At 40.2% G+C, this 23,111-nt stretch overlaps 1 protein-coding gene across 4 annotated transcripts; it reads left to right on the forward strand.

Annotated features, from left to right (window-relative positions):
* The first annotated feature begins 14,413 nt into the window (after window positions 1-14,413).
* LOC104091212 (uncharacterized) lies at window positions 14,414-18,292 on the forward strand. Of its 4 annotated transcripts, none has more exons than XM_070187438.1 (10): window positions 14,417-14,592; window positions 14,792-14,878; window positions 14,972-15,175; window positions 15,377-15,805; window positions 16,122-16,525; window positions 16,671-16,770; window positions 16,863-16,922; window positions 17,188-17,274; window positions 17,436-17,564; window positions 17,674-18,292. In XM_070187438.1, exons 4-10 carry the CDS (start codon window positions 15,428-15,430, stop codon window positions 17,977-17,979), a joined length of 1,464 nt encoding a protein of 487 aa, XP_070043539.1. In that variant the 5' UTR covers window positions 14,417-14,592; window positions 14,792-14,878; window positions 14,972-15,175; window positions 15,377-15,427; the 3' UTR covers window positions 17,980-18,292. The 4 variants fall into 4 exon arrangements, with proteins under 4 accessions (XP_070043541.1, XP_070043539.1, XP_070043540.1 ...); XM_070187439.1 differs by having other exon boundaries at window positions 14,972-15,056; XM_009596493.4 differs by lacking the exon at window positions 14,972-15,175.
* Window positions 18,293-23,111: the final 4,819 nt, after the last annotated feature.

Here is a 23,111-nt window from a genome sequence, read left to right on the forward strand (position 1 = left end):
AACCTTATTTATTTGGTTTTTTAATTTTTATATGTGCTTGACTAGTTTTGGTAAGTCTATAACTAGTGGCTAGAGGTTGGTAAGTTGAGACTTATTTGGTACATTTGTGTAAGTTTCCCTAAAATATACCTTAGTGCTATAACACCACCCGTATATATGTTTATATAAGTATCCTGTAGTTAGGTTACCTTTTCTCCTTATAGTTTGATTTCAATAATGTATACGGTCGAAATCGGGCTTGACTATTGCGTGACAGATCGAACTCGGAACGCGAGGGGTTGAAGATCGACCCAGAGTCTTATCAAACCGGAACACGAGGTTAGAATGCCCGTCCTCGAGAACATTGAGCCCATAATCCCGGAATCGACCTTGACCCCAAATAAGCTCGAGGAAGCATTGCCGGTATAACCAACAGAAGACCGAAATAACGGAAAACTAAAATATCCATAACCGGTCGGATATTTCGGCGAGAATCTCGGCACGTATCAATAAAGAACTGGCAAATCAGGAGATTTTTACCTTTTATAAAATTATACCTAAAATAGGACTCCCCTACTATATAAAGGGGGTGTAATTACTTGTAAAATACATTGTAACACACATCCCAAAGCAATGTATTATTATTCTCTTCAAGTTCTTATTATTTTGTTGTTGTTCTGTTATCAATAAAAGCATTTTTGGCTCGAGGGTGAATAACCTTCAAAGGCTAAGATTGTTCAACTTAAGCGGTTTGCATTCACTTTTCCATTACTTGTTTCAATTGCAATATGATTTGTTGTTTAGTATCAAATTAAATCATGTATCCTTAAAACCACTTATAAATTCAATTGTTATCCGATTTTGAGGGAAAACAGTTTGGCGCCCATCGTGGGGCTAAGGATAATAGTGGTAATTTGGTACAAATCTCCATAACACACACTACTTTACACTTGCTCTTAGAAGTGTCTCTGATTTCAGGTTAAAACACAAAATGTCAAACTCTCAATCAACACCCCTACACGTTGACAACGAGTCCGGTCATCACAGTGAAAATAACCACATAGCGCCCGGTGAAGGAGTACTGCCCGTTGATCCCATTGGAATTCCGATCGTAGATCCGATTGACGCTAATTCACATGTGGCTATCGACGCAAACTTGCCTACCAACCCCGAAAATAGCGTCCGTGGTGGAGCCCGATTGGCAACTCGAAACACACAAAACATTGAAGGAGACGGGGTTAGTCTTTGGTGATCTTCGAAATACTGCAGTCTCAACAGGCGGCGATCGCTCAGTTACAGAACCAAAGTCGTGCACCGAGCAGGTTCGAGCCCGATCCACCCCGGGAATCGCCCGCAGGGATGAACCGGTCATAGAAAGGTCAAATGAACATGAATCGGTGGCTAACCCCGAGATCATAAAGATGCTCGGGGAGCTGACAAAATAGATTGAATCAGGGGAGAAGAAAATCGAAGCTAATGACAAAAAGGTGGAAACCTACAATTCCAGAGTAGACCAAATCCCAGGAGCGCCGCCAATATTAAAAGGCTTGGATTCCAAGAAGTTCGTGCAAAAACTTTTTCCTTCGAGCGCGGCTCCGAAGCTAATCCCTAAGAAATTCCGCATGCCCAAGATTGCTAAGTATAACGGAACAACCGACCCAAATGAGCATGTAACCTCTTACACATATGCCATCAAAAGGAATGACTTAGAGGATGATGGGATCGAGTCTGTCCTATTGAAATGTTCGGAGAAACCCTATCAAAAGGGGCTATGATATGGTATCATAACTTACCTCATAATTCTATTGATTCATTTTTTATGCTTGCTGATTCTTTCGTGAAAGCACACGCCGGGGCCATCAAGGTTGAGACCAGGAAATCAGACCTTTTCAAAGTAAAACAAAAGGATAATGAGATGCTCAGAGAGTTCGTGTCCCGTTTTCAAATGGAACGAATGAATCTGCCACCGGTCGCTAATGATTGTGCTGTTCAGGCTTTCACTCAAGGGTTCAATGTTCGAAGCTCGATGACTTCGCAGTAGTTGAAACAAAACCTGATAGAATATTCGGCCGTTACTTAGGTCAACGTGCATAACCGGTGTCAATCAAAGATCAGAGTGGAAGATGATCAACTCGGAGCCCCCTCGGGGTCTGTTTATCCCGTCAGAACCTTCGACAGAGTCAAGAGAGACATCGATCATGAACTGAGGCCAAACAAGGATCGCAGCCATATAATGGAGACCAAAGAAGCAGTGGGTCCGGGCGGAACTCCATGAGAAACGAAAGGAGAAATGACCGAAGTCGGAGCAATCGAGGACTCCTGACCAAAAATAGCTTCGACAGGTCCATCGGGCCTAAATAAGCACTGAGGCTATCGGAATATAACTTTAATGTAGATGTTGTCGCCATTGTATCAGCTATCGGGTGCATCAAAGATACCAAATGGCCTCGACCTCTACAATTCGATCCAACCCAAAGGGATCCTAACCAGATGTGCAAATATCATGGCTCTCATGGCCACAGAACGGAAGATTGTCGACAGCTAAGAGAGGAAGTGGCCCGACTATTCAATAACGGGCATCTTCGAGAATTCTTTAGCGATCGAGCCAAGAATCATTTCAGGAACATGGATTCTAACAAACAAACAGAACAAAAAGAAACTCAATATGTCATTAACATGAACATAGGTAGGGTCGATATCCCTCAGGGACCGATGTTGAAACGCACCAAAGTATCCATCACTAGGGAGAAACGAATTCGAGACTACATACCGGAAGGAACTTTATCTTTCAACGACGAGGACGCAGAAGGGATTGTACAGGCCCACAATGATGCGCCGGTAATATCTGTACTCGTAAATAAAATTCAAGTTAAACGTATGTTAATTGATCCAGGTATCTCAGCAAACATCATTCGATCGAGGGTCGTGGAGCAGCTCGGTCTACAAAACCAAATCGTGCCTGCAGTCCGAGTTCTAAATGGATTCAACATGGCATGTGAAACCACTAAGGGTGAGATAATATTATCGGTAAACACCATCGGGACCATACAGAAAGCTAAGTTTTATGTAATCAAAGGGGACATGAGGTACAACGCTTTGTTTGGAAGGCCATGGATCCACAATACGAGGGCAATACCCTCAACTCTACACCAAGTGTTAAAATTCCCAACTCCAGATGGAATTAAAATGATCTAGGAGAACAGCCAGCCGCAAAGGAGATGTTCGCGGTTGAAGAGGCGATTCCGGTATCCGCACTTACAATGACAAAGGGGTCGAGTTCGATTACAAAGCCAGAAACCAAATAGCAATTACCGACACTAGCTCTGACTCAACCGAAAAAAATAGGGGACTGATGAAAACGATGATTACGGGGTACCCAGGTATTTTATAGCCCCCGGTGATTCCGACGCCACCAAATCGACGGTCAAGGAGCTAAAGCAGGTCATATTGGTTGAGCATCTACCCGACCGACAGGTATACCTGGGCACATGACTAAATCCCGAGCTCAAGAAAAAACTCATTCATTTTCTTATGGCTAACATAGATTGTTTTGCTTGGTCCCACCTTGATATGACAGGGATTCTACTGGAGATAACCACTCATAAGCTGAGCCTAGACCCGAAGTTCCATCCGGTCAAGCAAAAGAGGAGACCCCAGTCCGAGGTAAAACATGATTTCATCAAGGACGAGGTATCTAAACTCCTTAAAATAGGATCCATTCGGGAGGTTAAATACCTGGATTGGTTAGCAAATGTAGTAGTAGTCCCTAAAAAGGGAACAAATTAAGAATGTGTGTAGACTATAAGGATTTGAATAAGGCATGTCCCAAGGATTCTTTCCCTTTTCCTAACATCGATCGAATGATTGATTCCACGGTCGGCCACGAGATCCTCAGTTTTCTCGATGCTTACTTCGGGAACAACCAAATACGGATTGACCTGGGTGATCAGGAAAAAACCTCCTTCATCACTAAATATGGCACATACTGCTACAACGTGATGCCATTTGGTTTAAAGGACATCGATGCCACTTACCGATGCCCAGTAAATAGGATGTTCGAGTAACAAATAGGAAAATCAATGGAGGTTTACATTGACGACATATTGGTTAAGTCCCTGAGAGTAGAGAACCATTTAAAACATTTGCAGGAAACCTTCAGCATATTAAAGAAATACAATATGAAACTGAACCCGGAGAAATGCGCATTTGGAGTTGGATCAGGTAAATTCCTCGGGTTAATGGTATCCAACCGAGGAATCGAGATCAAACCCGACAAAACCAAAGCCATCGAAAACATCATGGTTGTGGACAACGTGAAGGCCGTGCAATGATTAACCGGGCGCATAGCCGCCCTGGGGCGATTCATTTCGAGGTCATCCGACAAGAGCCACCGATTCTTTGCACTATTGAAGAATAAGAATAACTTCTCATGGACCCCGGAATGCCAACAAGCTTTGGAGGAACTCAAACGGTACTTATCGAGCCCACTACTGCTTCATACACTGAAGGCAGACGAACAAATATACTTGTACTTGGCAGTTTCGGAGATAGAGGTAAGTGGAGTCCTGGTTCGGGAAGAGCAAGGTATGCAATTTCCAATTTAATATGTTAGCAGGACCATAGGTGAGGCCGAAACTAGGTATCCTCACCTAGAAAAACTGGCGCCCGCTTTGCTAAGTGCCTCTAGGAAACTAAAACCATACTTCCAGTGTCACCCCATATGTGTCTTAACTACTTACCCGTTGAGAAACGTTACGCATAAGCCTAAGATCTCGTGCTAGTTGGCCAAATGGGCCGTGGAAATCAGTGGGTACGATATTGAATATCGACCCCGGACCGCCAATAAGTCTCAAATTTTGGCGGACTTTGTAGCCGACTTTACGCCTGCCCTAATACCCGAGGTCGAAAGAGAGTTATTAATCAACTCAGGGACCTCCTCTGGAATCTAGACCCTCTTTACAGATGGCGCCTCAAATGCAAAAGGGTCCGGACTTTGCATCATTGAAGCCACCAACAAGCAATGTAGTTAGGCAATCTATTAGGACTGTGAAATTGACTAACAATGAGGCCGAATATGAGGCCATGATTGCAGGTATCAAACTAGCCAAAAGCTTGGGGGCAGAGATAATTGAAGCTAAGTGCGACTCCCTTCTTATGGTAAACCAAGTTAATGGGACATTCGAGGTCAAAGAAGAACGGATGCAAATCTACCTAGATAAGTTGCAGGTAATATTACATCGATTCAAAGAATGGACTTTGCAACACATATCTCGGGATCAAAACAGCAAAGCCGATGCCCTCGCTAACCTAGGGTCATCTCTCGAGGATGACGAATTCAACTCGGGGTCAGTCGTACAACTTATGAGATCGGTAGTGGAGGAAGGCCATGCTGATATTAACTCAACAAGCCTAACTTGGGACTGGAGAAACAAATATATAGAATACCTGAAGATCGGAAAACTGCCGTTGGATCCAAAGGAATCGAGGGCCCTACGTAAAAAGGTAGCCCGGTTTAGCCTATCCGAAGACGAAACCCTATTCAGAAGGGCCACCCCGTTCTCACTAGTCTATGGCACCGAAGCTCTAATACTGGTCAAAGTCGGAGAGCCGAGTCTCAGGTTCCGATATGCAACCGAGGAGTCAAATGGCGAAGCTATGAACACGAGCCTCGATTTATTGGACGAAAGGCGCGAAGCAGCCCTTGTCCAATTGGCCGCCCAAAAGCAGTGGATCGAGAGATATTACAATCGAAGGACCAACCTTCGACACTTCAGCGCCGGGGACCTGGTACTAAGAAAGGTTACACTAAACACCCGAAACCCGAATGATGGAAAATTGAGGCCGAACTGGGAAGGCCCCTACCAAATAATCGAGATCATCGGTAAATGATCGTACAAACTCGGAACGATGAACAGTGAGCAACTACCAAACAACTGGAACATAGCGCACTTGAAATGATACTATTGCTAAGGTACGATCCAATTCATTTCCTTTTATTTATTTACATTCCGAACTAACACTTGCAGGGAATCATTGAGAAGCGACATGATTTTTAAGTCAGAAAGCGCGCGTTGCACTCTTTTTCCCTTGAAGCGATTTTGTCCCAAATGGGTTTTTCGATAAGGTTTTTAATGAGGCAACAGTAAATCGTGCTAACTTATAATTGAAGGTCGGTTACGAACCGGTATCAAAGGTTACTACAAAAGTATTCGAGGCCTCTCTATTCTCGACCTCGAACACTGGGGGACATCACTCTCGGATAACAACTTTAGCAAGTAAGGAAACTTTATGATTCAATGATCTCGTCTCGATCTGTAGGATTTACTGTAAGGGCAAAACGGTCACATGAACCGTGCCCACATAGACTACTCGATCCCTGGCATAAAACCTGTACACATGTGTAACTACCAAATGCCCCTACCAAATAATCGAGATCATCGGTAAATGATCGTACAAACTCGGAACGATGAACAGTGAGCAACTACCAAACAACTGGAACATAGCGCACTTGAAATGATACTATTGCTAAGGTACGATCCAATTCATTTCCTTTTATTTATTTACATTCCGAACTAACACTTGCAGGGAATCATTGAGAAGCGACATGATTTTTAAGTCAGAAAGCGCGCGTTGCACTCTTTTTCCCTTGAAGCGATTTTGTCCCAAATGGGTTTTTCGATAAGGTTTTTAATGAGGCAACAGTAAATCGTGCTAACTTATAATTGAAGGTCGGTTACGAACCGGTATCAAAGGTTACTACAAAAGTATTCGAGGCCTCTCTATTCTCGACCTCGAACACTGGGGGACATCACTCTCGGATAACAACTTTAGCAAGTAAGGAAACTTTATGATTCAATGATCTCGTCTCGATCTGTAGGATTTACTGTAAGGGCAAAACGGTCACATGAACCGTGCCCACATAGACTACTCGATCCCTGGCATAAAACCTGTACACATGTGTAACTATCACGCACAAGAATAAAAGAAGTTTCTACCTTGCGGATAAATATCTTATCCTTTTAGAATTTCTCTTTTTTCTTTTTTTTTAAAAGGAATTTCATACATCCGATCCCCTAAAGGTACAAAGCCTAAGGGCTGCCTTTACCCGGATTCAAACGACTACCCCAATCGGGGACTTCCGCTCAAAATCAAACTCGAACGGCTCGGGCTATCGGAGCCCAGGGGCACAAGACCTATTAGGCAACGCCAGAACATTAAAGGCTATGGCCACCCCTATTCGGGGACTGTTATCTTAGGCAAAGCCCAGATAACTCAGAGTAAAGCCCACTGGGCAACACCCGAACTAAAAAGGCTATGGCCATACTAAAACGTCTCGGAGACGTCAGAGACCCGTAACAAAAAAACAAGGCCTTCAAAATTTCATAACCGGTTCTAAAGGCTACCCTCGACAAACTATAATCTAAACTACTTGGGAAACATTTTCGGTAATACCGAAAACCCATGATGCCTTAATATTGAAGGCAAGGTTTGTTCGAACCTCCGAACATAACCTAACTATTTCATGCTAAGGCATTTTGATCTTTGCAAATATAAGTAATAAAGCAAAGGGAAAAATCAAAAGCTGTTGAAGGGAAAAATCCTTACATACAATCAAAAATTCTTTTTACAAGGGCTAAACTGCCCCGATGGAAATTTTTACAAAGGCCGAACGGCCTCAACAAAACGATAATACAAAAAGCAAAAAATAAAAAACTCTAAAAAGGGCCTAAGTGGCCTAGTCTTTGTCGGGGGCCGCATCATCACCTTCGGGGTCTCCGCCATCCTCGGACTCGCCCAAATCTTCAGACTCCTCATCATTCTCGGGATAGGCCAATTTTTTGGCCTCGACTTCGAGCTCTTTGGCACTCTTAATCTCAGCCGATAAGTTGAAACCCCGAGCATGAATTTTCTCGAGGGCTTCCCTTCTAGATTGCCACTTTGCGTGCTCGATGAAATATTTTGCTCGAACCTGAGATGCCTTGGCATCGGCCTTATAAATGGCCACCATATCGTCGGCATCGGTTTTAACTGCCTTGGCCTCCGACTTGGCCGTCTGGAGCTCCTTGGCCAGGTTTTCTCAATCGGAAACAGCCGTATTTAGCTGAAATTGAAGCTCCTCGATCTTTTTGGCATGCACCAAGGCCTTTTCCTTCACAACTCGAAGCTGGACCTTAGCCGAAGCCAACTATGCCCGGGCAACCTCCTTTTCCGAGGCCAAACGGTCCGTGTTTCTTTTCCATTCTTCGGCCTCGGCCTTCACCGCATCCACTTCCACCTGGTGCTGCTCGATCTGATCAAGTTTCTTTTGGACCTGCGGGTTCAGACCGTTAGCCACCATATCTGACTCATCTTCACTAACCTCAAATACTCTTCTTACCTGCTCGACCGGGTCGGCATGCTCCTTTTGAGCCGCCTCTAGTTCAACCTGGACTTTCTCACCGAGAAGTTTGTAAGCACCCCTGTTATCAGTAAGCCCTCGAGTCTCGGCCTCATGTTGGTTTAACTCTTCCCGATATCGAAGAAAAGTCTCGTGATGAAGCATCGAGACCTGCAAGCACAAAGAAAAAAGTTACGATTATTTACGACTTAATCTAAGTACATAATAGAGGTCGTCAAGAGGCATCCGAAGTTACCCATTTTAACGCTTGTTGTGCTTCGTTGAATAGGCAGGGGGCTTCCACCTCATTCATCTTGGCTTGATCCTCTTCAATCACCAGATACCGAAGATAACTGGCGATCCCTACGGGGGTAGAAAGGACCCATGCATCCTCTAAAATAGACATGATGACCGACCGCTTCCGGTTAGGATTCACACTCAGAGCTTGGAACCGGTCGACTAGTTTCGGACTTGAAGAAGGCCCACTGGTTCCCGAAGGCGGACTTTTCCTTGGTATCGGTAAATCACCCAACCCGGTGACGTCTTCCGAGGCGGTAGAGTCTAAACCATCAAAAAAGTTGTGAAAGGGGTCTGCCACCCCTTGGGTCCGCGTGTTGGGACGCCCACTTAGCGTATGAGCCTCGTTAATCATAGATTTGGTAAATGAAGGCGACTTAGAGAGATCTATCACTCCAAGTACGTCCTTCAAGGCATTATCTTCTGCCCGAGAAGCACCGGCCGCGGTCTCTTTATCGGCCTCCCTAACTTGGGGCAAAACGGCCTCGCCCCTCCCTAGTTCGGAGGCCTCGACCACTGTCTTTTCATCGGCCCCTCCGATTTGAGGCATCTCGATGCCGCTTCACACGCGGGCCACCAGTTCAGAAGCTTCTTCTTCTTCTTTGGACTTATCTCTCAGCCGATGGAGTGAGTCCGATGGGAGCTCTAGGGCGCTGATGCTTTCTTTGAATTTGCGCACCAGCCTCCTCCTCGATTTTTTCGATTTCGTGTTTGGAGAACTCGAAGCCCTTTTTCTTGTCTTCTCCCCACCCTGTCTCGGAGCCAGAGACTCGGCGGGGCAATTCTCGTCACCAGATGGAGACCTCATTGTCACATCCTTGGAAAGACCTGCAAAGAAAAAAGAAATGAGTAAGGGCTCAACAACACAAAGGAAACCTAAGTGTTATCCACTCAAGAAAAGAATCTCACCATGAGAACAGGCCTCCCACCGGCCCTTCAAAAACTCGTGCCATGCGCGCTCAGAATACGATTTCTGCGACACAATGCCCTCGACCCACTCCTTGAGTCGAGGAACTACATCCGGCATCCGAGCAACAGTCGTACCACCACAAAACATCGATGAGAAGGGAGGAAAAGGGAAAGCGATGAACAAATTATTAAAAACAAGATTATACCTACGTGTCATGTTCCACTTCTCAAGGAATGGTATGTGCTCGGCTAGGATCAAATCCGAGGTCTTCACTCGGACATATCGGTCTAACCAGCCTCGATCCCGATCTTCATCGATGTTCAAGAACGGGGCCTTACTGGCCCGACGAGCAAGCTTGATTAGTCCTTCTCGATAAAGTTGGGGACTATATAGGCGCATAAGATGGTCGAGGGTGAAGGGATACCCCTCGATCTTGCTTACAAAAAAATGAAGGAGAATTACTATCCTCCAAAACGAAGGGTGAATTTGACTAAGGGTCACTTCGTACCTCTTACAGAATGCGATAATGACCGGGTCCAAGGGACCCAGCGTGAAGGGAGAAGTGTAGACACTTAAAAATCCCTCCACGTGGGTAGTAATGGCTTCCTCGGGCTTGGGGACCATTACGTGCTTATTAGCCCAATTGCAATCTTTCTTGACCTCGAAAAGTATGTCCTCGGTGATCGAGCAAATATATCTCGAGACCGACTCACACCGAACTGGTACTGAGGAGGGCTTCTCGTTCTTAAAATCAGCACCGATCAGACACCCCCCGGGGATGAACATTTTCAGAGGAGGTTCCGGTGCCGGTTCCTCGGTAGCAGCATACGAAATATTTTCCTCTACAGCTGGTCGCGAGGCAGATGAATTTTGTTTTTGGGGAACGGAGTTTGACGTCTTCGCCATTTCTTTGATAGATGAAGAAAATAAAGGGAGTTTAAAGATTAAGCTTGATGGTTGGGGATAAAAACAGAGCTGAAGTTCTTGAAAAATGATTTAAGAATAGCCAGAAATTTAATGCTGAGAAGTGTTGAAATTTCTAAGAAACAAGACTAGAGAAGATTTGGATGTAAAGTTTGAATGAATGAAGAAGGGGGTATTTATAATTTCCAAACGACGGTTCAAAATCAGGAGTGGCCGACCAGCAACTGACGAGCATGTAATGCCATTAAGACAGTGACGAGACATTCCGTTCATTTTGTCGTTTCTGACGCGAAGTATCGAGGTGAGAATCGAAAGCTAATATCATTTCTCGTCGTTTATTCTTCGAAAAACGAGGGGACTATCTATATATGATCAAAATCGGGCTCGACTATTGCATAACAGATCGAACTCGGAACGCGAAGGGTTGAAGATTGACCCCGAGTCTCATCAAACTGGAACACGAGGTCAGAATATCCGTCTTCGAGAACATTGAGCCCATGATCCCGAAATCGACCTTGACCCCAAATAAGCTTGAGGAAGCATTGCCGGTATAACCAACAGAAGACCGAAATAACGGAAGGCCGAAATATCCATAACTGGTCGGATATTTCGGCGGGAATCTCGGCACGTATCAATAAAGAACCGGCAAATCAGCAAACCAGGAGATTTTTACCTTTTATAAAATTGTACCTAAAATAGGACTCTCCTACTATATAAAAGGGGTATGATTACTTATAAAAACACATTGTACGTTACACGCATCCCAAAGTAGTATATTATTATTCTCTTCAAGTTCTTATTATTCTGTTATTGTTCTGTTATCAATAAAAGCATTTTTGGCTCGAGGGTGACTAACCTTCAAAGGCTAAGACTGTTCAACTTAAGCGGTTTGCATTCACTTTTTCATTACTTGTTTCAATTGCAATCTGATTTGTCGTTTAGTATCAAATTAAATCACGTATCCTTAAAACCACTTATAAATTCAATTGTTATTCGATTTTGAGGGAAAACAAATAATTAATTAGTTTAAATCAATCTGATACTTCAATCTTTATCGTTTAACTTTAATGATTTCTTATACTTATAATAGTCTGTGGCTGTTGAGACAAGGCTTGAATCTGATTTATGCATTGTAATGCAAAATATTTTAGTGACGTGTCTGAGTTGATAATCTAGATCATAAATAATTTGGTACAACCAGTTAAACTATTTTCTTGAAAAAATTCAAACAATCAGTATATATTTTTCGTCTTAACTACTACTAGAGTTTCTTTTAAGATACCCACTAATTAATTTTATCATGATGGCCATGAGCCAAAGTATTTACTGCCTTTATTTTGATATTTCAACAATTATGAATTATGATGGACTTCATAGTTACTTTCTTTTTACATATATCAATTTCAAATGCACTTCATTGTGATCTCACTTAGGATAATTTCAAAAATTACCCAAGTCAAAAATGGTTACACTTAATTTTCTTGTTGCATAGGATACCTTTATCCTAGGATACTTAATAAAAGAGAAGTTGAATAGGAAATTGAAAGGTGAAAGTAATCAAAAGCAAAATGTGAAATTTTTAATAAGCATGCTGTATGATTAAATGGTAAAGTAACATTTCAAGCTATCCAATACTATAAAATCTCAAAAAGAAAAATTTCTTTGTCCTCCTTTATTCTCCTATCTAACTTTTAAAAACTTTTCCAAAAGTTTATTTTATTTTATAAATGTATAAACAAAAATTACTGCATGTAATTTTTTCTTCTAAAAGTGCACGAAAAGATAGACCCTCATGTATTGACAAAAGGCAGAAAATCAGTCACACGTGGTGTTCGTTATCCTCTAAAGCGAAAAATTGAAGTATGAAACTTATTCAGCAAGAATGTTTTGGTGATGACTGATTAAAAAAGAATGCAAAGTAAAAAAGGTCTTTTCTGCAAACATACAGTTGGTTGAGCTTTTGACTAGCTAATAAATGTGTATGACATATTGTGGCTGCAGTTGGAACATTAATAAGTAATTTTCTCATTGTATTCTAACTAATTGATTCGCAATCTATCTAAAAAACACTCTTAATATATAAGTAACTTGCTATAATCCGTCAAACTAGTTAGTTAATGTATATAAGTAACTTGCTATAATCCGTCAAACTAGTTAGTTAATGTATGTAAATCGTATGCATGGTCAGTATTGCTAAAAAAAGATTCTTTTACGTGACTCAATCCAGCATTTGGCTGCAAATTTGAGCATTAAAGTTAAATGGTTGACAACTGAGGCTTGCTCAGTTGGTAAAAGACACCTCCACCCACGACCGTTAGCTCCTGGGTTCGAGTCTCATTGTAGGAGAAGTGTGGAAACACTATAGATCCTCCTAATTTGGGAGGGGTTTAAGAAAAAAAAAAGTTAAATGGTTTTTTTTTTTTTTTTTTTGTGTGTGTGTGTTGTGGGGTGGTAAAGCAACCAAATACTAAGGTGGTCATTTAAGTTTCTCCTTGTATTCCTTTAGGCTTTTGCTTTGGCCTTTCACTTTCAGCACTTTTGAGGTGACTCTCGCTATTCTCCTCTTGTTATAGTGCATGACCTTTGTCAATGGCTAAAAGCTAAAATCCCACTCCGACTTTATATCTCAACAGCTACTGATAAAGATTTGTCTTCCCTCTGATTGGGTGATATGGTCCTACTCTAATTTACGTATAGAGGTGGAAAAGGGAAAACTATTATTATTAATACTGCTCCAAGCTAAGCTCCATAAGTTAATTTAGTTAGCATTTCATCATTGGTTCTCTGTATATGAATAGCAACAATATGATATTTTTGAGACCCCATATTTTAAAACAAGTAAAATTCGAACAATATATTTTGTACATGATGTTATAGATAGACTAACAATGAGCATAATGTTTATTTTTTGTCTTGGTTACTCAAATTGTAAAGAGAGGAGTCCTCTCTATCATATATGAAAATGTCATTGTCTATCCGTTATCACAATTTAGAGCAATTCCACTCATACTTTTCAGAATTGGAAATGTCCAATTCATCTTTTATTTTTATGGAGATTAGGTTTTATGTCCATCTCAGGCATGTATTCTATTTTTGGATTTTAATATACAAGGTAAGGGTCCAAGACAAACTCCAGCCACATAAAAAAAAAAAAGAAGAAGTAAAATTCGAAGATGTATCAACGTGCGAGATAAACACTGGGCTAGAATCAATTCATTAAACTAGTCCTAAGTTCTAACCCCATATAATTTTGCCAAACATGTCTTCTAGAAACGTGGTACAATCTGTTAGCTTGCCTCTTGTTTTGGTCATTTGATAATGATCGGCCAAATGCATTAGAAAATATTGTTACTACTACTTTTTACCATTTAATCTACCGAGTCAGCAAATTTTTTTTTTTTTTTAAATTTAAAAAGGTTACTAGCTAATTTACTTTAATGCAAAGAAAAAGCTCCCACCATGCAAAAGGAAAAAGGGGCCACGACAAAGGCTCTACTGCTTTTTAAGACAAGTGACTAGTCAAAATAACCACATTTTCAAGAAGCAGAAACAAACGACGCTCCTTACTTTTTCTTTTTGCCAACAGTGGAAATTAATTAAATAGATAAAAATAATTTTACAAAATGTAATGTGAAATGGACTCAATCCACAAATTTGTTTTCCGCCAAATTTTGTTGTGAGTAATATTTTATTTAACTATTTTTTTATTAGTCTATTCTAAAAAAAAATGACAATATTATATTCTAATATTTTCTTAATAAGAAGTTTTTGTTTCCACATAAGTATTAACATGCATGCTTAAGATCACATCAGTTTATTTATTTTTTTTATGATTTTTTCCGAGACCCCATATTTTAAAATTTCCTTCCTCTTTTTAAATTCCGTCTCTAGTCAAATTAACTAATGAACTATATATGTCAAACAAATTAAAAGGAGGGAAGAAAAAAAGTTGTTTTTAACCAATGATACCCTCCACTTTCTTTCCAACAACTTTGATTGGAAAATCGAATGCTACAGCATAACGCTGATTAGGAATATATTATGAGATTGAACCTCTTTGCCATTATACAGAAGTTTTGATTAATTTCCTAAGGATACTTGTTTGGTGAGTAATATCCCTCTGTCAATATATTATACTGATCTGCTCCTAATTATAGAGCAGATCTTTACAAGGCCCTCTTCTTAATTGTTAGCATTTAATGTTTTTTTTGGATGTTCTTGATAACTTGGTCCTGCTTCTTTTTGGGCAACAGTTGTCAATATCTGTTCCCATTTAAACAGTTTTATGTTTCATTATGCTGCAGGATATGGGGCTAGAGAAGAATTATGCTGAGCTGAAAAGACAATTACCAGTCAGTGAAAATCATAATTCTTCAAAGGAAGAAGTTGATGTAAGAAGATTCATTACCAAATTTTCATCTGACATGCATTTCTAGTTCTGTACTTGCTCTTTTAGTTACATGATTATGCTTTTTCATATATAGGGAAAAAGGGCTAGCAAGATTAGCTGGAGAGACTGAAACTTGAAAAAGAACGAAGAAAAGGAATAACTGAAATAAATCATCAGCTGTAAATAGACTGCGAGCTGAAGTTAATTCAGTCAATCAATCAACTAAGTGTTAACGCCAAACTAGTTGGAATCGGCTATATGAATCCTATATTTCCAATTCTGCCTATCGGCGTAACTGGTAAAGTTGCCTTCATGTGACCGGGAGGTCACGGGTGAGGCGGGATAAAGTTGTGTATAATAGACCTTTGTGGTCCGGCCCTTTCCCGAACCGTGCTTATAGCGGTATCTTAGTGCACTGGGCTGCCCTATTTTAGGCTCATTACACTGATCAAATTGACTTTTTGCTCAGCTATTTCTTCTTGTTTCAATTTGCTTGTAGACTGCTAATGAGGATCTGATTAAAGAAGTTGCTGTTTTGGAGCTGGAAGTTATGTATTTAGAGAAGTATCTTCTTTCACTTTACCGAAAAACATTTGCTAAGCGGTTAGAATCACTGTCTGTGAAGGATGACAAAACAAAATCCAATTCAGCTACCAAAGAAAGGAAACTTTCAGAAGTCAAGAAGCACAACAACAAATCGAAGGAAAATCCAATAACTAATAGTACTAGTCCTTCTTTGTCGCCTTTCGGAAATCCACCAGAAGAATGTACCGAGAAAAAAGGAGCTCCAAACTTAGTTGACACTACTATTATGAGAAGCCACTCATCATTGTCTCACACTGCTGCTTCTTTCAAACCTTCGCCTTCAGTCGGATTTCTTGCTGATGCTGTAGATTCATACCATTCTTTGCCTTTGTCAATGCTTGAGGTAAGTAATGTTAGAGAATGCAGTGTGTTTAAAGTTTATAGTTTTCTAGAATAATTAGTTTTTTAGCTATAGGAGGAGTCTATTATTTGGTTTTGCTAGAACATTCAGTCTTTGATTTTGCTAGAACATCCGAATCTGAACCTGTACAATTTAAATCTTGGATACGCGTGTAGTGTACTTTGGTTATAGGCGGAGTCTACTACTTTCTTTGTGTGGTTATTTAAAGCCCTATATATAATGACTAGACTTATTATTGCTATTGTCTATTTGTGATGCGACTGACAATGTCAAAATTGTATCATGTAATTGTAACCAGCATGCTCAGGTATCCACTTCAAATGGAAGAGCGGCAGAACATTTTGTTACTAGTTCTTCAAATCATTTTCGACGTGTCCCAAACCAGCTGTCTGAAGAAATGATTAAGTGTATTTCAGCCATATATTTTCAGCTTGCTGATCCCCCTTTGTTCAGTTATGATTACCCATTCTCACCAATCTCGTTATCATCATCAACGCTGGAATCCTTTCCTCAATGTCAGACCGATATGGGGGCTTTACAATGCGAAGAAAGTTCATCTTCCAATTCAACAATGAATAACCCTTTTCACATTAAAGAGTCGAGAGAATATAGTGGATCGTTTGTCACAATGATTGAAGTGCAAGGGCTATGTCGAGATAAACGGAGCTTAGATGGTGTAGAGCACATGTTACAACATTTTAGGTAAGGCTACTACCTCAATTTGTAGTTTGCATTTTCCTCTTGCAAATAAAGAATTGTACCTAAACATATGTAACCTAAAGTTTTTCAGTAAGATTTCCGAGTTGTGTAACTTAGTACTTAAAAGTTCTTCAACTTGCCAATACAGGTATCTAGTCTCAAAATTGGCGGAAGTTGATCCGAGAAAGCTGAAACATGAAGAAAAGCTAGCTTTCTGGATTAATGTCCACAACGCACTAGTGATGCATGTAATAACATTTCTGTAGCAAAATTTTCTGCAGAAATCTATACTGCGTATCAGGATGTGAAGAATTAGTAACAAGCATTGTATATGTTGCAGGCATTCTTAGCTTATGGAATTCCGCGAAGTAATCTCAAGAGAGTATCTCAACTTCTCAAGGTAATAATAGTCTGATGTCTATGAAAACTTATTTAGGTGCTTTACTGGTTCTTATAAGTCCAGAGGTGGATTCAGGATTTGAAGTTAATATACAACGACTTCAAGTTAATATACAGTAATAGTTGGGGCAATAGTCAAATATTTATGGATATTTAGTTGATTTCTTAATACACATAGGGTCTGGGCGAAAACTACTGGCGTGAACCCATAAATGACACTCTAGATTCGTTGCTGCTTATAGCTTGGAACATTTTTCTTGTTACAGGCTGCTTATAACATTGGAGGGAATACAGTAAATGTGGAGATGATTCAGAGTTCTATACTAGGATGTCGATTGCCCCGACCAGGTCAGGTAAATCCCATTCTTGCTTTTCTACTTAACTTCAGTCCCCTGATTCCCTCTGGTTCATGCATTATAGATTGTTAATTCATTAGACTCGTGAATGTTATGTATAATAATGAGTTTCACTTGTGTTCTCAAATGGAGATTATTGAACTTAATTTTTCCTGTAGTGGATTCAATCATTGTTCTTTCCAAAGCAAAAATTTAAGGCTGGAGATACAAGAAAAGGATATGCAATAGAGCGCCCAGACCCTCGCCTACGCTTTGCTCTATGCTCAGGAAGCCATTCTGATGCTCTGGTAAGTGTGTCACATAATTTGAAACGGAAGGAGCAACAGATACGACTATTTTTCTACTTTGATATTAGTTTCGTTTTACTTCACTTCTCACTCCATGTATTATGTTTAGCTCCGGTTGTACACGCCAAAGAGAGTATTCCAGGAGCTTGAAGTGGCTAAAGAAGAGTACCTTCAGACAAACACAAGGGTAAACAAGCAACAAAAACTACTACTCCCAAAGAATGTGGAATCTTATGCGAAGGAAGTTGATTTGTGCGCTTCTGGATTGATGGAAATGATACAACACGCATTACCTGAACATTTCATAAAGAAATATCAAGGGAGAATATTGAAGAAAATTGATTGGATTCCTCACAACTTCACGTTCCGTTACCTAATTTCACATGAATTGCTCGAGTCTGTCATATCGTTATGATCAAAATCACTGTCAAGTTGATCAAAACTGTTCAGTTTAGCAGATAGTTTTGAGCTGCTAATCTGAGAAGTGGCATAGCTTTGACCTATGTTACAAGATCCTTCATTTGTCTTGACATAGCCATATTAACAGGTGTTACAAATACTTTGTGCGGATTTTTCAAAATACACTGGAATTGCATATACTTGTATCGGATGCTTAAACACGCGTATTTTGGATATGTACCTGTAGTTGAGTCTATGTAATATAATCTGTGATTCAACTGTCATTTTCTCATTTTAATGAATGAGTTTTGTAATATTTTGGTCACAAACTGCAACTCTTTTTCCTTTTGTGAAACATCTTTTAGTTTGAGCATTTGCTCTAAGTGGGACATGCATGCAAAAAGCTAAAATTGCAGTATATGACTATTGTTCCTTAGGTCGTTTTTTATAGCCGACAAAATTTTAGGCGATACGGGTCCGGTCGCCCTGATGCATGCACACGGAAATATCTGGGAATCGGAAGGATTCCAGTTTTATGGCCCTAAATAGCCAAAAACGAGGAACGGTCATGGAAAAAAGATGGCTAGGGTTCCTTAGGTCGTTTTTGATGGGCCGACAAAATTTTAGCCGATTCGGGTCCGATCGCCCGGATGCATGCAGATGGCGTGGGCTATAGCACACGAAAATATGAGAATCTAGCGGAATTCCAGTTTTATGTCCCTAAAACACCAAAAAATGAGGAACGGTCATGGCGAAAAGATGTCTATTGTTTCTTAGGTCGTTTTGATGGGCCAGCAAAACTTTAGGCGATTCAGGTCTGGTCGCCCGGATGCATGCAAATGGCGTGGGCTATAGCACATGAAAATCTGGAATTGGGCGAAATTCCAGTTTTATGGCCTTAAAATGCCAAAAAAGAGGAACGGTCATGGCGAAGTGAAGATTATTGTTCCTTAGGTCATTTTTTATGGGCCGGCAAAATTTTAGGCGATTCATGTCCGGTCGCTCGGATTCATATAGATGGCATGGGCTATAGCATACGAAAATCTGGGAATAGGGCGGAATTTCAGTTTTATGGCCCCAAAACGCCAATGAGGAACGGTTGGAGAAGCGATGACTATTGTTCCTTAGGTCGTTGCTGATGGGCAGGCAAAATTTTAGGCGATTCAAGTCCGGTTGCCCAGATGGATGCAGATGACTATTGTTCCTTAAGTCATTTTTGATGGTCTGGCAAAAGTTTTGGCGATTCGGGTCCGGTCGCCCGGACCAATACAGATGACGTGAGCTATAGTACATAAAAATTTGAGAATCGGGCGAGATTCCAATTTTATGGCCTTAAAACGCCAAAAAAAGAGAAACGGTCATGGCGAGACGATGACTATTGTTCCTTAGGTCATTTTTTATGGTCGGACAAAATTTTAGGCGACTCGGGTTCGGTCACCCGGACCCATGCAGATGGTGTGGCTATAGCACATGAAATTTTGGGAATCGGGCGGAACTCCTGTTTTATGGCCCTAAACGCCAAAAAACGAGGAATGGTCTAGGTGATGCGTTGAATATTGTTCCTTGGGTCATTTTTTATGGTCTGACAAAATTTTAGGTGACTCGGGTTCGGTCGCCCGGACCCATGCAGATGACGTGGGCTATAACACACGAAAATCTAGGAATCGGGCGGAATTTCAGCTTTGGGCCTAAAACACCAAAAAATGAGGAACGATCTTGGCAAGGCAATGACTAATGCTCCTTAGGTCGTTTTTATGGGCTCGTAAAGTTTTAGGAGATTCGGAGTTGGTCACTTGAATTCATGGAGATGGCATGGCCTATAGCACACGAAAATCTGAGAATTGGCCTAAATTCCTCTTTTAGGGCCCTAAAATACCAAAAAATGAGGAACGGTCATGGCAAAATGATGACTGTTGTTCATTATGTCGTTTTTGTGGGCCCGAAAAGTTTTAGAAGATTCGGGGCCGGTTGCCTGAATTTCATGCAGATGTCGTGGGTGATAGCATATGAAAATCTAGGATTCGTCCTTAATTCTAGTTTTATGGCCCTCAAATTCCAAAAAATGAGTAACGGTCATACCGAAGCGATGACTATTATTCATTGGGGAATTTATGGGGACTACCTATTAAACTTATACTAATTACCCGGTTGTACCCACTTGGATAATAATTACTATACATACCTATTACATATAAAATTATTACCCGTCCATCCATTAAGAAAGTCTTTAAAGGCTTTAGGGGCAATGAACCTATACCTAACTCACACATGATCTTCCTTCCTTCAATCCAAGGTAAGAAACATTTTATTTCTCTCTTCATTAATTTTCTCTCTTTGTTCTTACTTTTATTTTCATACGTAAATTTTTTTATCTGATAGGCAATATTTTTGTAATATTCACAGTAAAATATTGACAAATTAATGGGTGAAAGGAGTAGCAATTTTTGTTTTAGTTATGTGATGATTTTGTGTATACAACAAAAGAGGTTTGCTCAATATCTATAAATTACGATTCAATTAACTCTGTCACGGTCCCAATTTTTCTCTATAAAATATCGTGATGGTACCTGGCCTTAGGGACTAGGTAAGCCTAATACTTACTGAATTAAAGGCAAACTCAACCAACAACTATTAAATATGAAACAGAAACTTATCAATACAAGCCAACAATCCCAAAACCGGTAGTACAAGTCATAAACTCTACAGAGTTTACTAGAAAATCTCTAATACAACTGTTCTAGAATAGAATTAAACGGTACAAAATAAAATTTCAGAAGGTGACTCTGAGGCCTGCGAATGTAGCATCAGGTATACCTTGAGTCTCCACAACAATGTCCGATCAACTAGCTAATGATCAACAAACTCCGAGGTACCTGGATCTGCACAAAAATATGCAAAAAGTGTAGCATGAGTACACCACGGCGGTACCCAGTAAGTATCAAGACTAACCTCGGCGGAGTAGTGATGAGGGCCAATCAAGACAAAATACTGGACTTAATATCCTGTACAAGTATGAATGTGCAACTAACAGGGAGCAATGTCATTATAAAACTAACCATGGTAGAAGTAACAAAACAATACTCACAATAGGAAACTAGAGACAACAATTAGAAACATGGAATGAACAGGTAACATGCTGTAGAGTAAGTTGAACACTCTTTAATTCCAGTGAAACCAAATAAAGGAAAATAAGTAACAACTCAGTAAGAACAATCGCTTTCACACAAGATTTATTCAAGAATTTCCTCGAGGTACCAAACCTCAAAATCATGAATCATGGGTCTCGAATCACGAGCCCAAATCACTTGGCATCTTGTACCCACATTATAAATTTCAACCTCACGGACTACTCACGTGCCAATTCCATTAATCTCATATCCGCACGGACAACTCACGTGCTAGCAATAACAATAATTCATAACTGAACGGACAACTCAGCACCAATAGTACAACTCTCACACAGAAGGCAAGTATACGAGGATATATGTAAATGATCAATAGACATCATGGTTCATCTTCTCTAAACGATATGGGTGATTAATTGCGTGTATGCTTGTGCAAGTGTTCTATCATAATTCGAGTCAACATGAAAGAGTAGAGACAACAAATGGCATATAGTGAACAATCACCACAAAATGTACAAGAATAACTCACACAAGGTAGGCACACCACTACACGAATAATATCAATAACAATGCCCCCAGGCCAACACAAGTCATCACAAATTATCCCCGACATAGCCCACCTTGTCTCACCACGTGCGCCACAATAAAGTAAATGCCTGCCTTGTCTCGCCGCACGCGCATATTAATATTCCCACCTTATCTCGCCACATGCGCAACCCCCTCCCCATATATATATATATATATATATATATATATATATATATATATATATATATATATATATATATCCTGCCTTGTCACGCCACATGTGCAAATATCAATAATAACAATAGCACGGACAACTCATGTGCGAATACCTCGACAATTCTCTTAATAATCCACGTGTGCCAAAATATAAAAACACATTATAAAGACTTTGACCATATGTGCCCATAACCCACAACGTTTTCCTCAAAATAATTTGAATACCATAACCACGCATAGCCCTTGGCTCAACAACACCGAGTACAACAACAACAACAATAATAACACGAGAGTATGACAAGTAAATTAACACAATAACTTCAGAACACAAAGAAACGGATGAACGAGCTCACAATGAAAAACATAACAAGTAATAATGGCTTCAAATAATAATAACTCAAAAATAAGAGAATCAACATGTAACGACGATTTCAAGTGACGGTAAATCACAATGGAAGAGATAACATGTAATAAAAGAGGCAACAACTCCAGTTAACGCATATAAGAATATATTTGGCAACAAAGGTAGAACGTGAATCAATCAACTTCAAATAAGACATGTAAGGGTAAATTTAGCAAATGGAGGATATAACATGATAAAGCAACTTCATTTTAATATGCATAAGAAACCTAAGAGTCTAAAATGGTCAAATTTCTACATATAAGTCGTGTACACACTCGTCACCTCGTGTACACGTCTTTCACTTAGTTCAAATGGCACAAACAACCCAATTCCTATGGGGTAGTTTCCCCCACATAATGTTAGGCAAGATACTTACCTCGACGAAGTTTAACCGATACTCTAAAATGGCCTTCTCGTGTGAAACAACCTCCGGACGGCTCAAATCTAGCCAAAATAACTTCATAACAGAATTAAAACTCATAGGAAACAATTTCGGATAATAAAACTTTGATTTTTAATTAAAACTAAAAAGTCAACCCCGGGCTCGCACCTCGGAAACTGACAAAAAATCATAAAATCCAAACACACATTCTGATACGAGTCCAACCATACCAAAATTACTAAATTTTGATCACAACTCGGCCCTCAAATCCTCAATTTAAGGCCTAAGAAGTTTCTATATTTTTTCTCCTATTTTCAGCCCAAATTACTAATTAATGAAATCAATGATATATTCATGTATATTAACCAAAACCGAGTTAGAATCACTTACCCCAATTCATGTGGTGAAAATCGCCTCAATCCGAGCTCCATGGCTTAAAACATGCTAAAATACCTGAAACCTTCGAAATAGAGTACTTAAAAGTCTGTTCCAGG

The sequence above is a fragment of the Nicotiana tomentosiformis genome, chromosome 10 (assembly GCF_000390325.3).
Source record: "Nicotiana tomentosiformis chromosome 10, ASM39032v3, whole genome shotgun sequence".
NCBI classification, from domain to species: domain Eukaryota; kingdom Viridiplantae; phylum Streptophyta; class Magnoliopsida; order Solanales; family Solanaceae; genus Nicotiana; species Nicotiana tomentosiformis.

Coding starts and splice junctions, on each gene's coding strand:
- LOC104091212 (XM_009596493.4), top strand. CDS start 14,795: ATGGGGCTAGAGAAGAATTATGCTGAGCTGAAAAGACAATTACCAGTC. Junction 17,275..17,435: donor GATTGCCCCGACCAGGTCAG/GTAAATCCCATT, acceptor TTTTTCCTGTAG/TGGATTCAATCATTGTTCTT. Junction 17,565..17,673: donor GAAGCCATTCTGATGCTCTG/GTAAGTGTGTCA, acceptor TATTATGTTTAG/CTCCGGTTGTACACGCCAAA.